Source organism: Carcharhinus amblyrhynchos, chromosome 27 (genome assembly GCF_965287045.1).
Source record: "Carcharhinus amblyrhynchos chromosome 27, sCarAmb.v2.hapA, whole genome shotgun sequence".
NCBI lineage: Eukaryota > Metazoa > Chordata > Chondrichthyes > Carcharhiniformes > Carcharhinidae > Carcharhinus > Carcharhinus amblyrhynchos.
This window is the reverse complement of record NC_137350.1, coordinates 30933966-30950794: the sequence shown is the minus strand read 5'-3', so window position 1 is coordinate 30950794 and position 16829 is coordinate 30933966. Positions and strand designations below refer to the sequence as shown.

The following is a 16829-nucleotide window of genomic DNA, read 5'->3' as shown; positions in this document are numbered from 1 at the left end:
CAAACAAGCTTTAAATTGACAAGCAGCTCTTTGGAAAGGAAGCTAATTGAGACTTCAGCATCAACTTAAAGTGAAATACAATATTTAGGAGAAAATAGGGTCTAGGGCTTTCAACAGTTTGCTTCCCAAGACATGAGGATGGGATTAGTTAAAAATAGGGAGCAGTCATCAACTCATATAGATATCTCCCTGCACTCCAATGAAGTGTGTGCATGCACGTGCATGTGTGTTTAAAGAGTTTACAATAAGGCCATTCTTTACTTGAACAAAGCATTTATCGAAACTTGGATTGCCAATGAGCTAATCATTGGATATTAATTTCTTAAACTACTTTACTGGAAGCTCTTTAACCATTGTTTTTAAACTGCTTTACACTCCAACTTTCCTCATCATGATCACGAGAGTTCCTGTAACTAAAAATGGAACAGTGCAGCCCCTTTGGGTGATTTTACAAGTTAATTCAATCCGAATGACAAGCTTTCACAAAAGCCTCGGATCTGTTGTCAGATCAGCCTAACACTGAGATGTGTGTGAAGTGATGCTTACGCCCACAAACGATATACAGAATACTACAGTTCAGAAGGCGGTGTAAGCGCTATCTGGAATAATGGATGCGTAGGAGGTAGTTACAAGACTGCAATTTAATCACATTCTGATGAGGTTTTAAACCTGCAAGAGCAAAACTCAAGCAGTTTCTATACCTCAGCAGAAACAAAATATTCAATTACTGTCTTTAAGTCCCTGCCCAACAGCTGCTCCTTCATAGAATAAACACCAACTACATCAATGCTTGCTTTTATTTAAAAAGTCACATTTTAAAAATATACATCTTAAATGGCACTGATGTACAAAAGCAGAGGACAACACAAGTTTTAAAAATGCTTAAAAATCTGATGGAAAGCGACTGATGTCAAGTTCAAAGCAACGTTAACAGTGATATGTTACACCTGTAAGCGCATATGGGGACATTCGGGGCACAGTAGCATCCCCAGGAATGCAGTGTATTATATGCAAAAATGATAATACTGGTTCAGTAAACTAAGCCACACCCTGCTATGAGTCCAGGTTTAATACTCTTTGTGTCAAGTTAGGGTACTGGTAGATGGGTCATTCCTAAATTTGGCTTGGTGCCTCTTGGGCACAGAAATGAAAAAAAGTGTTGCCATTCCTGATCACTGTCCTGTTGAAAGGTGCACAAGGGTGGACACTGAGAGAGGACAAGATTGGTGCTCTCATAGTTGATTAGCCTATTGCCGTTCAGTGTGAAGGGTTACACATTCAAACTACCAACACCGTGCATGAATTGCCTCCTTTGGGGACAAAAAGGAAGGAGGTTTGGATTTGAAGAAGCAAGTTCTATGCGCCACTGTAGGGTCTCACAATGCTGGACTTGTATACAATTAATGTATCTCAGAAATGTATCTTTTTCTGCACTGAACTGTTCAAAATCATATCAAGAACTTCTAAAACATTGGTCATTTATGGTAGCGTGCCATGACGGTAGTGAAATAGGCCAAAGATAACATACATACTGCCAATCTAGGTCAGATAATCTAACTCTGTACACACTGGGGATCAATCTCAGGGTCTTCCTAATTTGCACACTCCAGTTACTTACTGGCTAAAACGTTCTAAGCCATAGAGGAAAGTATGTGAACATTTAGTGCAATAAAGGCACACAGAGATGAGAATTTGCACACAGAAAAACTGCATCCAAGTACAAATACAGAAAATATTATAATAAAGTGCTGAGGAAGTAGAAAGTGGGCGAGGGCGGTGTGACAACTTGGGAGGCGAGGAGAATCACTTTCCCAAAAGTGAAGAGGGTGTGCTGCCTGTTTTGCTTTGACAAGAGTGTGCTGGTGTCAGCAGAGGTTGTTGCACAGACATTACTGTGGGCACAGAAACTCTGCAAACGAGGGCAGGGCTTCCTCACCTTATATTTTCTGTGGTTTTCTCCAGGAAGAAAACACCATCACTGAACGCCAGTATAAACAGGGGCACATCCAACGGCACTTCCTGACCTTCAGTTTCTTAAAGGTGCATATAGCTGGTTTCTGAGTGTTATGAGAGCTGTTCATGCTTTGCTTTGTGACATGTAGCTTGGCACTCTGTTAGATTGTTTTTCTTCTTATTTCCTTTCTCACGTCCTACCACACTGGGGTGTCTTGCTGCCAATTTGAGACAGCTTCCATATCAGGGTGGGTTTTCCTTTTGCTCTCAGGGAGCTAAACAACAAGGAAGAGATCCTTTGGAATAAGGAGAGAAGGACCATAGAACCCCACCCCATCACAGTTACACGGTCATGTTAGCAGAGACACACTTCACCAGGGACGTCTTTCTCTAGGTTGAGACTGCGCCCTTGACAAGCCAGCATATGGATAATACGTAGAAATGTAACCAAGAGATACTGGAAGTTGAAAGGACAGCACATATCCAAAATCAAATGTATGCATAGCCTGCACGCAAACATGGGTTACACGACATCACATCAGGTAGGTAGGTTAGCAATAGTTTGAGGGTCTGACCTCTTGAAAGATGGGAGTATAGCAAGGTTCTCAACTATGTACTGCACATTTAAATTTGCACCAAGACAGGAGGTGCAGAGAGAAAGCTGTAGGTTTGAATGAGGTAACACCAGAGGCCAGGATTAATATTGGGATGGGTTAATAGGCAATTTCTGGAACATTTAATCTTGGATCAACTACTCAATACATGGTATTGCAATACTACTAATCTAGCCTGATCAGATTCTTTAAAATATGCCATTTGCTTCAAGTCTTGCAGGTAGCGAACACTGCATCGAACTTGGTAACTACCTGCAACTAGAAACAATGCACTGCTGTCCTCTGGGATACCAAATAAACCTGCTGGATTTTCACCTGATGTTCTGGAATACCAAGCAGGGATCTTTCTCATCTCAACCTCTTGCAGCTGCATATCAATTTTGATTGACATTCAAATGAGGGGTTGTGTGCTGCATCATTGACATTGGAATAGAGCTAGCAGCATTGGCACATCATCAGATTAATACAAGTACAGCTACACTGAACATTGCCTCTCTCCATAGCTCTGAAGCAAGGAAATAGGTGATGTATCTGCTCCCACCCCCACCCTAACTCTTTGTGTGAAGTGGTATTTTCAATCCCACTATTATCATAATTTCAGAGGTGGCTTATTATTTTGATAATTTATAGCATGGATAAGCTGGATGGTATTAGTCGCCATTTTGGAAAATAGGAGTACTCCACTATAGAATGTCTCCATTGATTGAACATAAAAGCATTAGAATTTAAAATCCAGGAATATACTATTAGGGTCAAGTGGGCCAGTCATTTTTCCCCCACAAATCACACTCTCACCAACCGTGCCATCTCAACCCCTCTACGTTTCTAAAAACAAAATTGTTTAATTTATATTATCTACTTACGATTGTGTTCTTGATAAAATATTCTATAACCTTATTATCCTTCAGGTGAAAATAGCTCTGCCCAATTCCCTAACTTATTTTGAACAACTCAATGTTTGCCCTTGAGACTTCAGATATTGGGTTTAAAACGAAAGTTAGCGCTAAAAAAATTATTTTTTGTTTCATCAAGGAATCCAAAGCAGGACATGAGATTGTTGCAAAACGATGAACCTAATTGAAAAGAACAATAAGAACATAAGAAATAGGAGCAGTAGTAGGCCATCTAGCCCTTCGAGTCTGCCCCGCCATTCAATAAGATCATGGCTGATCTGAAGTGGATCAGTTCCATTTTCCCACTTTCTCCCCATAACCCTTAATTCCCTTGTCTATCAAAAACCTATCTACCCGTGACTTAAATATATTTAGCGAGGTAGCCTCCACCACTTCAATGGGCAGAGAATTCCAGAGATTCATCACCCTTTGAGTGAAGAAGTTCCTCCTCAACTCTGATCTAACTTTAGGAAATTCTTTAGGCTGCAAAATATTCTGCAAAAATTACTATAAAAATTAATAATACATTTCTGAGAATGAGAGATATTTAATAATGCAGGCAGTGGGCATCTTTTCTCGGTAAAACTATATGAGAGAGATGAATAAAAACTGTGCTTTATGCAGATAGGGTTGGCTAAACATAACCACATGCCGAAATAGTAGGCCTGCAGGCCCTCCTGGCCCCACAATGTAGGCAAAGACAAAATTTTCTCACAGCACAAAAAACAACAAATGGTTCAGAGGATAACGATCGGCAGTTTAGGTTAAGCTTCAGAAAAGTAAACAAATTTTTAACAATTACAACCCTTCTCCTTGGTCTTTTTATAGATTTATTCCAAGTTCTGTTAACTATCTCCTACTCAAATGAAAATAATTTGTCACGTGAAACTGTTGTGGCTGAAGATGGGAAGTCAGTTTTATCATTAATACACTAATGCCACTGTTCAAAACTTTGCATCATTTTATTGGCACAATGTTAAAACTAGTTAACAAGAACCATGTCTTGATTTTATTTAGACCTTGTTAGGAGGGATGAAAGTTATGTCAATATGTCAGTGCACACTGAAAAATCACATTGGGAAATTACTAGATGGGAAAAATGATTGAATTAAATCAAATTATTCTATCCCAATTGGGTTTATTTCTTGCCAACTTCTTAAAACTTCTTTCCTTTGCCAGCTATTTTCATTTTCCTATTGCAGCTTCTGGGTGTGTCCACATTGATCTGCTTCCTCAAATTATAATTTACAAAGCCAACTGGAAATGAAGCATTGTTGAAGATTCCAATGATTAGTATCATGGTCCAGTGTAAAATCCCAACAAAGCAGCCCAGGTTTTGTCCCCATCTTAAGGAGCTGAGTTATTTGATTTCACTCAAGGCATCAATTCTAGAGATACAGCTGGCAAATGTTATACTGCTTTTCAAGGAAGGAGCAGGACAGAAAACAGTGAACTACAAGCCTGTTAGCCTAACATCAGTTTTTGGGAACATGCTGGAATATATTATTAAGAAAGTCTCACTTAGAAAATTATACTATGATTATAACAAATCAACATGCTTTTACTGAAGGGGAATACTGTTTGACAAATGTATTAGTTTATTGAGAATGTAACTAGTAGGATAAAGGGGAACTGGTCGATGTAATATACCTAGGTTAGATGGATTGGCCTTTAGTGTCCCAGGATATGTGGGTTAGGGGGATTAACAGGTAAATATTTGGGGTTATGGGGATAGGGCTTGGATAAAATGTCCAGTTAGAGGGTTGGTGCAGACACAATGGGCTGAATGGCCTCCTTCTGCACTGTCGGGATTGTGTCTTTACTTCAAGAAGGCACTGAATAAGGTACCACACAAAAGATTAATAGGCAAGATAATTATTCATGGAGTTGAGAGTAATATTTTACCATGGACAATGGAAAGATTAATGTATAGAAAGTAGAGATAAGGCATAAATGGGACTTTTTCAAATTAGTAGGTAGTGAATAGTAGAATGCTGCAAAGATCAGGGTGGAGGCTTTTGCTATTTATAATCTACAGTAATAACAAATGAAGAGACAGAGTAATGTATCAAAGGCTGCTGATGATACCACTAGTTAAGTGGGAAGCTGTGGGGAGGACACAAAGAGACTGCAATGAGATATGAACAAGTTAAGTGAACGGACAACAAGACGGCAGGTGGAATATATGTAGGGAAGTGTGAAGCTATTCACTACGGTGAATTTCTAAATTTTCTAAAAGGTGAGAAACTTGAAAGTGATGCTTTTCAAAGAGACTTGGGTGTACCGATACAAGGAATGTTAGAAAGTTAGCATGCAGGTGCAGGAAGCAATTAGGAAGGCAAATGTCACATTTCCTTTATTGCAGGGGGACTGCAGTACAACAATAAACAAGTCTTCACATGAACTTCATTGCAGTGTTAATGTAAGCCTACTTATGACACAAATAAACAAACTTAAACTTAATTATACAGTGGTTTTAGTGAGACCCACATCAGGGATACTGTACATAGTTTTAGTCTCCATATTTAAGAAAGAATATACTCAAATTGGAGGTGGTACAGCAAAAGTTCACTGAATTGGTCCCTAGGATGAGGGACTTGTCCTATAATGAGAGGCTAAGTAAATTGGGCTGATGTTCTATGGGGTTTAGAAGAACGAGATGCAATCTCATTGAAACCTGCACAATTTTGTAGGAGCTTTATAAGGTGAGAAATTGTTTTATTGTTTTCATTGGTTGGGGAGTTTAAATATGAGGGCACAAGATGAAAGACCAATAATTTAGGAAAGTGGTGAGAAGAAATAACTTTAAAGGTTGTGAATCTTTGGAACTCTCTACCCGAGGGTTGAATCATTGAATACGCTGAACGTGAGGTGACAGGCTGTTGGTCTTTCATGGAATTAAGAGAAGTGAAGAGTGGGTGGGAAAATGGAGTTGAAGCCCAGGATCATAATCAATGGAGGAGTAGGCTCGACAAGCCATATGGTCTACTCCTCCTCCTATTTCTTGTGCTCTTTATCATAATAAGATCACGTCCCCACAATGCAAAAAGGCACAATTTTGGGTAAAAGTCATTAAAATTGTGGTCAGGAGTAGGCTGTATAGCTAATTCTTTTTACCCTCCAGCTTGGAGTCACTATGTCAAAGTGCACTATTGCCCAAGCTGGACTAGCTAACTAGACAGAAAGCAGCGGCCAAACCTGAGACTGTTTCTATTTGTCATGCTCAACTCATCGACGTATCAGAACAGTTGGAGTGAATCTTCCAAAGAATTGCAAGGCAGGGGTGTACTGCAAAATAAGGATTTTCATTGCAACACTATGTTTTTGCTCTAGAATTTTCAGATACAACTTTAGTTTCAATTCGATCCTGTGGCAAATTTTAACAAAATTATAAAATAGGTCCCTACCCAAAACCTTGACTTGTTTGGTCTCTGATTGCTGAATGTAATGAGCACTGGAGGGGCTGATTGTGGACAAGTCCCCAGGACCGGATGGAATGCATCCGAGGGTTCTGAAAGAAATGGCGGAGGTGATAGTGGATGCCTTGGTGGTTATTTTCCAGACGTCGCTGGATTCCGGGGAAGTGCCGGAAGATTGGAAAACGGCTAATGTTACGCCGTTGTTTAAGAAGGGTGCCAGGCAAAAGGCGGGGAATTATAGGCCGGTTAGTTTAACGTCTGTGGTAGGTAAAATGTTAGAATCCGTCATTAAGGAGGAAATTGCGAGGCATCTTGAAGGGAATTGCTTGATAGGGCGGACGCAACACGGTTTCATTAAAGGGAAATCGTGTCTGACAAATTTACTGGAGTTCTATGAGGATGTGTCTAGGGCAGTGGATAGAGGAGAGCCGGTGGATGTGGTCTTTCTGGATTTTCAGAAGGCGTTTGACAAGGTACCTCACAAGAGGTTATTGCAGAAGGTCAGGGGACATGGAGTTGGGGGTAGGGTGTTAGCGTGGATAGAGGATTGGTTGTCAAATAGGAGGCAGAGAGTGGGGGTCAATGGGTGCTATTCGGATTGGAGGTTGGTGACTAGTGGGGTGCCCCAGGGGTCGGTGCTGGGGCCTCAGCTATTTACCATTTATATAGATGATCTGGAGGAGGGAACCGAGTGCAGGGTGTCGAAATTTGCTGATGACACCAAGATTGGGGGAAAGGCAAATTGTGCGGAGGGTGTGGAGAGTCTGCAGAAGGATCTAGATAGGCTGGGCGAATGGGCCAGGAAATGGCAAATGGAATTTAATGTTGGCAAGTGTGAGGTGGTCCACTTTGGTAGGAAGAATGGTAGGAAGGACTATTACTTACGTGGCGAAAAACTGCAGCAGGCGACGGTGCAGAGGGACCTCGGGGTCCTTGTGCATGAGTCGCAAAAACCCAGCTTGCAGGTGCAGCAGGTGGTCAGGAAGGCTAATGGGATGCTGGCCTTCATAGCGAGGGGGATTGAATATAAAAGTAGGGAGGTCTTGCTGCAGCTGTATAGGGCATTGGTGAGGCCGCAGCTGGAGTACTGTGTGCAGTTTTGGGCGCCGCACCTGCGCAAGGATATTTTGGCCCTGCAGGGAGTGCAGAGGAGGTTTACTAGGCTGATACCGGAGTTGAGGGGATTGAGCTATGAGGAGAGGCTGAATAAACTGGGCTTGTACTCGTTAGAGTTTAGAAGAATGAGGGGAGATCTCATTGAGACGTATAAGATGATGAATGGGATGGATAGGATAGAGGTGGAGAGACTCTTCCCGCTCAAAAAAGACAGTAGGACTAGGGGGCACAGCCTCAAGATAAAGGGGAGGCGGTTTAGATCGGAGTTGAGGAGGAACTTCTTCACTCAAAGGGTGGTGAATCTCTGGAATTCTCTGCCCGTTGAAGTGGCGGAGGCTGCCTCGCTAAATATTTTTAAGAAGCGGGTTGATGGGTTCTTGATAAGAGAGGGGATTAAGGGTTATGGGGAGGGGGCGGGAAAGTGGAACTGAGCTACCACAGATCAGCCATGATCTTATTGAATGGCGGGGCAGGCTCGAAGGGCTAGATGGCCTACTCCTGCTCCTATTTCTTATGTTCTTATGTTCTTATGTTCTTTCTTGTTTCGATTGCCAAAAACTTTCTTTGTTCTTATATTGGGTTTAGTGGGATGTCATGATCATTAGCTTCTCACAGATGGGTCACATGCTGCAGCAGCCACCCCTAAGTAAACATGTGCATTCACCAAGGCCTAGTTTACCTGAAGGGGTTCCCAGCTGTTGGCTTCAACTCATCTGGACAGTTTAACTTGGGCTTGTCAACAGGTGGCTGCTCACAGCCTATGCTTTGTGAGCCAGTATCCAACCAAATCAAATACAAGCAACTAAGTGGAAAGATGTTATAAAGCAGTAATGTTCCTGTTTAACTGATGAGTAAAATATGTTGTGTAACGCAATGCTGGACTGCACAACTAGGAAGAAAGCAAGTTTGATCTTAGGACTAAATCAAGTTAGCTGCTTTCAGCAGAGCAGTAGTGGGATTGAGTAAATTGATCTCAATGTGTTTTGAGGCTGGGTGCTGGGGAAAGAAAAAAACAAACAAAGATACCTATCTTGATCATTATCCAATGTCTTTTGCCACAAAATAGAATGCAAAGATATTGTGTGAGGACAAGCTTAGCTGCAAAGTCATCAAGGTAAAACAGCCTCCAGCACACACTGGTTAGGTTTGCACATGAAGATGGGGTATCAGAAGACCGCTGGCCCCTCTGGAACAGCACACCAAACAAGGAGACAATGCCCATGGGAGAGGATAAGAGAACACTGGAAGGGGAGGGGGGAAAAACTGCTTGATGCCTGTGTTTTATCACAGCAAGGCTACAGGCCTTGACACTACATGCCTTTGTCAGCAGACCATACCAGCCAGGCCACCCTTAGAGCTTTTTACATTCTGCTGCACACACAGTGAAAATTACACTGCATCTAGCCTCCCAGAATGAATCTACAGAATCTAACCCACATCAGAAACAACAAAAAAAGGAATAGAAACCAGCCCTGCACAACCACATAACAACATACTGGCCACCTCTGAGCACCATCCCAGCTACAACAAGCACTGGAACAGAGGAAAGGAATAAATTAAACTATTTTGTACACATTTCTACAGTAAACCAATGGGAAAAAAATGAAATTTTGATTAAAATCTTCTCAACATTTATTTTTGTGAGTTAAGAGATAACTTGTCTTTTTTTAAAAAGTGCCTTGTGTCTTTCACATCTTAATATCTAGTTAAATACTTCAAGTGCAATCCTTGTTGTTATGGGAGTAAATATGGTGTCTGACATGTAGTAATGTAAAAACCTACAAATGTGAGACACAAGACCAGTTTGTGTGTTTTTTTGGTACTGTTGGGTGAAGGATAAACATTTTAAAGGTTATGGAGTGAGTTCCCTGCACGCTTCAGATAGTGTTGTGGAACAGGGATAGGACATTCAGCCCATCGAGCCTGTTCCACTATTCAGTGAGGTCATGATATCACAACTCTACGAAAATGGCTCTGTACCCCATAATACTTATAGGAAAATAATCTAGCAATCCACAATTTAAAATTAATAGAGCAAGCATCTACCCCTTTTTGTTGCAGAGTTCTACCTCCTCTTGTGTGAAGGAGTGTTACCTTACTCCTCTCCTGAATGTCTTGACTCTAATTTTAAGGTTATGTTTCCAAGTCTCTGACACCTCCACCAGTAAAAAGTTCATCTCCATACCCTATCAATTCCTTTTAAAATCCTAAAAACTTCAAATAATATCACATCTTAGCATTCCGTATTTTAGGAAATACAGGCCTCACCTGTGTGATTAGTCCTCATAATTTAATCCGTGTATCCCAGCAATATGCCCTGCACTTGTTCCAAGGTCACTATGTTCAAAGGCATGATGCGGAGAATTGAACCTCAGAAGTGATTTTACTAGGCTTAGTATAGCTGGAGCAAAACCTCCTTCCCTTTATACCCACCGAAGTCAGCAGATGGGTATTGCTTTAATAACAACTCACCTCCACCTCTGATAGTGCAGCACCGCAATTAAGTGCTAATCCCAAATTGGTGCTCCTGGAGTGGGACTTAACCCACAACTGTCTGATGCAGAGGTGTGTCTTACCAACAGAGCCAGGATGACACAGGGTGAAATGCATGGTCAAACGCAAAAGTCTACAAAAGACTCACTCCAGTATTTTGAACTATGTTTTGTTAGATTAGGGTAACGTTGTCAGAAATACTGCATGAAGTACAGAGTTAAAAATCTGATGGGCTTTTTATCCCCTTTTCCTGGGTGAGCAGCGTTGTATGTGATCATCAAGTTGCATAACAAAGTGTTGTTTCACAGTTAAGTAAGTAAGAGACTGCAGTCACCCAGTCTGAGACACCCAGCCTGCAGGTGCAGCAGATGATCAAGAAGGCGAATGGGATGCTGGCCTTTATAGCAAGGGGGATAGAATACAAAAGCAGAGAGGTCTTGCTGCAACTGTACAGGGCACTGGTGAGGCCACAGCTGGAGTACTGTGTGCAGTTTTGGTCGCTGCACTTGCGCAAGGATATTTTGGCCTTGGAGGGAGTGCAGAGGAGGTTCATTAGGCTGATGAAGAGAGACTAAATAGACTGGGTCTGTACTCGTTGGAGTTTAGAAGGATGAGAGGGGATCTTATAGAGACGTATGAGATAATGAAAGGGATGGATAGGGTAGAGGTAGAGAGATTCTTCCCGCTCAGAAAGGACAGCAGGACTAGAGGGCACAGCCTCAAGATAAGGGGGGTGCAGTTTAGAACGGAGTTGAGGAGGAACTTCTTCACTCAAAGGGTGGTGAATCTCTGGAATTCTCTGCTCGTTGAAGTGGTGGAGGCTAAATACATTTAAGACACGGGTAGATACGTTTTTGACAGACAAGGGAATTAGGGTTATGGGGAGAAAGCGGGAAAGTGGAACTGAGCCACTTCAGATCAGCCATAATCTTATTGAATGGTGGGGCAGGCTCGAAGGGCTAGATGGCCTACTCCTGCTCCTATTTCTTATGTTCTTAAGAGACACCATCTCTTCGACCCAAAACCCACTTTCTGATGCCAACTTGTTGTGATGAGAATGTTCTGGAATTTTTTTTTCATTTCTTCCATATTGCTCTTCCCCATCTTCGAAAGTTTCCTCAAAATTTACTAAAAAATTCACAATACTGGTTACCTCCTCTAACTCTTTGTTGGTGTTCAATGTCCCTTGTGAATCAAAGTTTATTGGATACTGTTCAGGAGCTGGGACAATAGAAGAATATGGAAATGTTTTGCTATCTTATGAAAACGTAGGATGCTATTAATAACTTACTGGTATTGACATTATTATAAATCCTGGTTATAACACTAATCTATTCGAACAAAGGACTTCAGTATAATAGCAGATTCTCAAGCCAGCTGGCTTTAAAAGAGAAAAAAATACAATGGACTACATTTTGAAATACCATGTTGCAAATTCCAATCCTAAATAAAGAGCGATTGCTGGCATTTTTTGGGCCTCTTTATGTTCATTTTGTGTTTCTGCAGCTTGGATTATGAGAGAGAGTGACAGTTGTGTGCCAACTCTCCATGTTTACACTACTAAAATCCACTTCCTTCTAATGACAGCACAACATGGATTTACGATTCTGCTGTCGGGAATAAGGAAGTTGCATTTGGTAATAGAAATCCAAGGAGCTGCGTGGTGAGGTGGGCTCTCTCATGGTCCAAAACACACAGAGGCACTCACTCCAGATGGGAGCAGCTTTTAACAGCTCCAAGTCATTTTAATCATGAAGCTCATTTCAGTCATCAATGAGACTTCCATGAGGCTGAAATATTTTCGAAATGCAAGTCATAGAATTACACTGCAGGCTTTCAAACAAGAGGGAAAAGTTTTCCAACAGATTTACAACAAAAACAATGACTCCTTAGGAGCATATTAAACAAGGGAGTGTTTGTCGTCATTAACCATAATGCAAGGAATGGGAAACTTGAAAGTAATGAAGTGAAAAACACACACAGATGCCGTGACGTTTGTACAGCTATGTCTTCACTGAAAACTTCAGTTACCCATGCTCTTCATCCAAAATATATCCTGCATTTAGATTGTTACAAACAGGCATGAATTATGAAGAGCCTCTTAATATCTACTCTATTCAAATTATTTACAGGCAAAATCAAATTCGGGAAGCTAGCACAGAGAGCATCAGTGATCACTGCTATGGAAGAAATGTCAGAAACGGTTAGCCTAACAGCAGAAAAATTGTGTGCCGTGGGGAAAATAGTGCAACCGTACCAGGTCACAAGCACCTTGCAGCGAGCAACATTACATTCTAATTAATAACAAATTTCCTGTCACAACAGAATATCTTTGGAAAACGGAGAGCAAAGTTTATTCATTTGGTTTTATATTGGGTTGAAAGTAGGTGTGTGTGTGCGGGGAGGGGGTGGGTGAGGAGAGGCGAGGGAAAGAATTACAAAGACTTTAATCTCCTTGTGATACTCTTGTTTTAGTCAAAAATCTAGGCCTTCACACTGCTGCTTTATAGGGGTGGGTCTGAATATGCATGCTGACACTCCTGAATATTCAGCTGGCTTTCACAACAGAAATGTTGATCATTCCTTTTGAAATTGTTCTTTTTACAACATAAGACACAGCTCAGCATTAAAAAGTCACAAAGTTCAAATCCTCATTTTTAAAAACTAAACTTGTGCACCTGGACTTTGCGGTGCTGTAAGTGCAAAACACTTTGTCATGAACTGAATTTTAATGTGTTTTAAATCATTTAATAGCTCAAACTGGAAGAGACTAACTCTACAACACATGCACAAGAATTCCTACAAAAATTAAGTTTCCTGGAAAGAGAGCAATATGGATGAAGTGAGTTTGTGGTACCTACACTGAGGGTTAGGGAGCCTCTGCCAGTCTTTGTGCCTGATCCCAATGAAGCAGGGTGGGCTTGATCCTTTTTCCTGGAGCATGCAGGAGGGGCTTTGAGAGTAAAAATCCACCAGCTGTCCTGGATTCACTGTCAGCACATCCATGCAGTCAAACATTGCGAAACAGGACAGAAATCAAAAATGTACCAAAGAATGCTAAACAGTCCACAGTACTCTTATCTCCCTCTCTTGCTTCTTTCAAGAAGGGATCGGTAGCCTGCAAATTAGCATTAGACTTCAGAGCAACACCTCTGAGTCAAAAGGGGACAAGGTTGCCAGAATTAGAAACAGGGATCATGTTTGAGTTCTGCTTCTGTTGTTGTGACTGGGACCTAGAGTCATGGCCAGTCCCAGCTGCTGAAGTCGTGATCCTGTAATCAATCCAACTGTTCATTTACCATTTAAAGATCTCGACACCACCAAACCCACAAAGGGAGGCACAGCCCTCTTAGTCAGAATAACATCACCAGTTCCACTGTTGTGCCCATCAGAAGAGCCTCAGAGTCTCAGTGCATCTTCAGCAAATGCTTGTTCAAACGTCTGGGATAGTCCTTGCAGATTAAAACACACAAGTTTAAACACTGCTCGCTCTCATCTCCCCTTCTCTCTGATCCCGAGTAAGATATCTTGGTGTTCTCTTGCTGGTCTCTCTCCTCCCTCCCTCTCTGTCACTGGGTTAAAAGGATTCATTTGCTTAATATATGCGCCTGAACTCTCCCTGAACCCTTTCCCTGGCAGCTAACCTTCAAATGACCCTTCACCATTCTGACATCACATTCAGCCCCTCTCAATCTCACTTCTTTCTCTTTCAGTGCCGCAAATATTCCTGTCAATCAAACCAGACACTGAGACGAACTCCTGCAGCCAGCAACTGGGGGAGCAGAGAAAACAGGGACAATTTAAGGAACTGAGGGGGTTTTGCACTTTGGACAATCCATATAAAAGGCAGTAAATAGCCTCTCTGATGGGTCATTTATAATTTTCACACAGCACTTCTTAAAAAAAATTAAATTAACATTTTGGCAATAGGCACGAGGTGTGGAAATGTATATCTGAGACAGGAGCTGCTTTATTCATGGGCTGCTAACAATGAATGAAATTATTAATATGGTTACACAAAACATTGATGGTTCTGAATAAATAGAACGCCTTTAGTTGATTCACTTCCCATCTCATTATCTTATGAGACTTGCAGCAAAATAATTTAGTATTACTGAGTAGCATTTGGTGGTTATTCGAAGAATGGCAAATACAAAATTTGCTCACTCCACAATGAGACGCTGAGGTTATCACAATATACAGTCGTGATCGAGGATGATATGAGAGAATACGTGAATTTTTAAACTGCCCACTGCTCTAAAACTTGGCCAGTGAGGTCTGCTGGTAACCCAAAAACACTTGCGGTTAAAGTAATGTGAGCTGAACGATTAAGATGAACCCTATGTTGACATCATAATGTTGACTGTATGAATACAAAGGTTCTTACACGGAATATTTATGGTACAAGAGGCCATTCTGCCCATGGTGTCTATGTCAGCCTAAAAGATGCTACCCAGCCTAATTGTACTTTTGGTAGGCTTGGAGGTTTTGAGACTCAAGTGCTTGTCCACGCACTTTTTAAAAAGAAGTTTGCTGCAGGTTTACTCATGTAGCATTTTCAACCAAAGTATTCCAGATGGACACCACCATCTGGATGAAATAATCTAGAATTGTAGGGGGGACTTTTCCTGTCTCGCCTGCCACGGGAATCATAGCGGGCAGAGGTGGACCATGCAAAGGTCCGTTGACCTCAGGCGGGATTTTCCAGTTTTGACCAGAATGGGATCAGAGTCAAATGGGATTAGAAAAGATAGGTGTTCGATGGCCAACACAGATATGATAGGCCAAGGGGCCTCTTTTTCAACTCTCTGCTAACGCGCCTGCTGATTGTGTTAATTATTCTCACAGAACTTGGAAAAAACACTGCACTTTTTTAAAAACTGTCAACTCAAAATTGAAAGCCAAGGCCAGAATTGACGAGATCAAGAAGCAGTAGCGAAGCGAGTAAATAGCTGTTTTACTTTCCAGCTTTCACACAAATGAAAATGGTGGCACGGTGGCACAGTGGTTGGCACTGGTGCCTCATAGCACCTGGGACGCAGATTTGATTCCTGGCTTGTGTCACTGTCTGTGTGGAGTCTGCACATTCTCCCGGTGTCTGCAGGGAATTCCTCCTGATGCTCTGGTTTCCTCCTACAGTCTGAAAGACGTGCTGGTTAGGTGCGTTGGCCATGCTACTTTCTCCCTCAGTGTAACTGAACAGGCACCAGAGTGTGGATTTTCGGACGAGGGGATTTTTACAGTAACTTCATTGCTGTGTTAATATAAGCCTACTTGTGACACTAATAAATAAACTTTGATTATAGAAGCCTGAAAACTGCAAGAGGAAGGAATGACTGACAAAAAGAGTAGAAAGCATAAAATAAAGTTTAAGATAATGAGATGAATCTTGATTTGAACAGTCAGGATTCGGACAGGAAAGAACTTGCTGCCTTTCAGAACCCTAGGACCTTTGAACATGATTTATAGCTAGTGACATACCCATGTGGTTAGTGTTGTAATATAACTAATTTGCAGCCAATTTACACACAATAAGGTGACACAAAAGTAGGAATGAGATGACTAGATAATTTGATTTGATTTGGTGAAGGTTAAAGACTAAACATTGGCCAGGACACCATAGGGATCTCCCCTCCTTCTCTTTTAAAAGGGTCATGGGAATTTTTACATCCACCTATGAGGCTAATGGTTTAATGTCTCTTCCTAAAATGAAACCTCCAACAATGTAGCACTCCCTCAGTACTGCCCTGTTGTTTACAAGAATGTTGCCAGGGTTAGAAAAGTGTAGCTATGAGGAGAAATTGGATAGGTTGGTGTTATTTTCCTTGGAACAAAGGAGGCTGAGGGGTGACTTAATAGAGAGGGTACAAAAAATTAAGAAGGAAAGAAATAGCGTGGACAGGATAAAATTGTTTCCCTTAGTGGAGAATTCTAGAACCAGGGGACATGGATGCTCAAATCTCTAGAGTGGAACTCTGAACCCACAATCTTCAAACTCAGATGCAAAAGTGTTCGCACTGAGCCAAGGCCTGCACAAGGAAGAAAGAGGTGTATGTTGGATTGCATTTGCAATTTTGGAGTAGCAAAAATGCTGCACTGTGCCAATGAAATTCCTTGAAATAATTTTATAAAATGAACATGTTATAGAAAGTAATACATAACTAGGTTTCAGCACTGAACTAAAATTTTGAAAGTATAAGTTGTTTTAGGCTCCTGTGAGCAATTTACAAGAGCTTTATGTGGCGATAACAAAATTAGGAAACGTCCAGGCATGATACTCCAGCCATCATAACGTGGAGAAAAGCTTGATGGACTGGTCCTGCTTTTCCTGTTTGTCATTA

General features: G+C 41.4%; 1 protein-coding gene across 9 annotated transcripts in view; it reads right to left on the bottom strand.

Moving 5' to 3' along the window:
• Positions 1-16829, bottom strand: part of raraa (retinoic acid receptor, alpha a) — a 575761-nt gene that overhangs the window by 119660 nt on the left and 439272 nt on the right. Inside the window, exon 1 of one of the 9 annotated variants that reach the window (XM_080213773.1) lies at positions 13350-14048. The exons of the other annotated variants lie outside the window; for them this stretch is intronic. Coding sequence (XP_080069899.1) covers positions 13350-13506 — 157 coding nt within the window. The 5' untranslated portion in view covers positions 13507-14048. Of the gene's footprint in view, positions 1-13349; positions 14049-16829 lie in introns of those variants that run through there. 9 annotated transcript variants of the gene reach the window in all.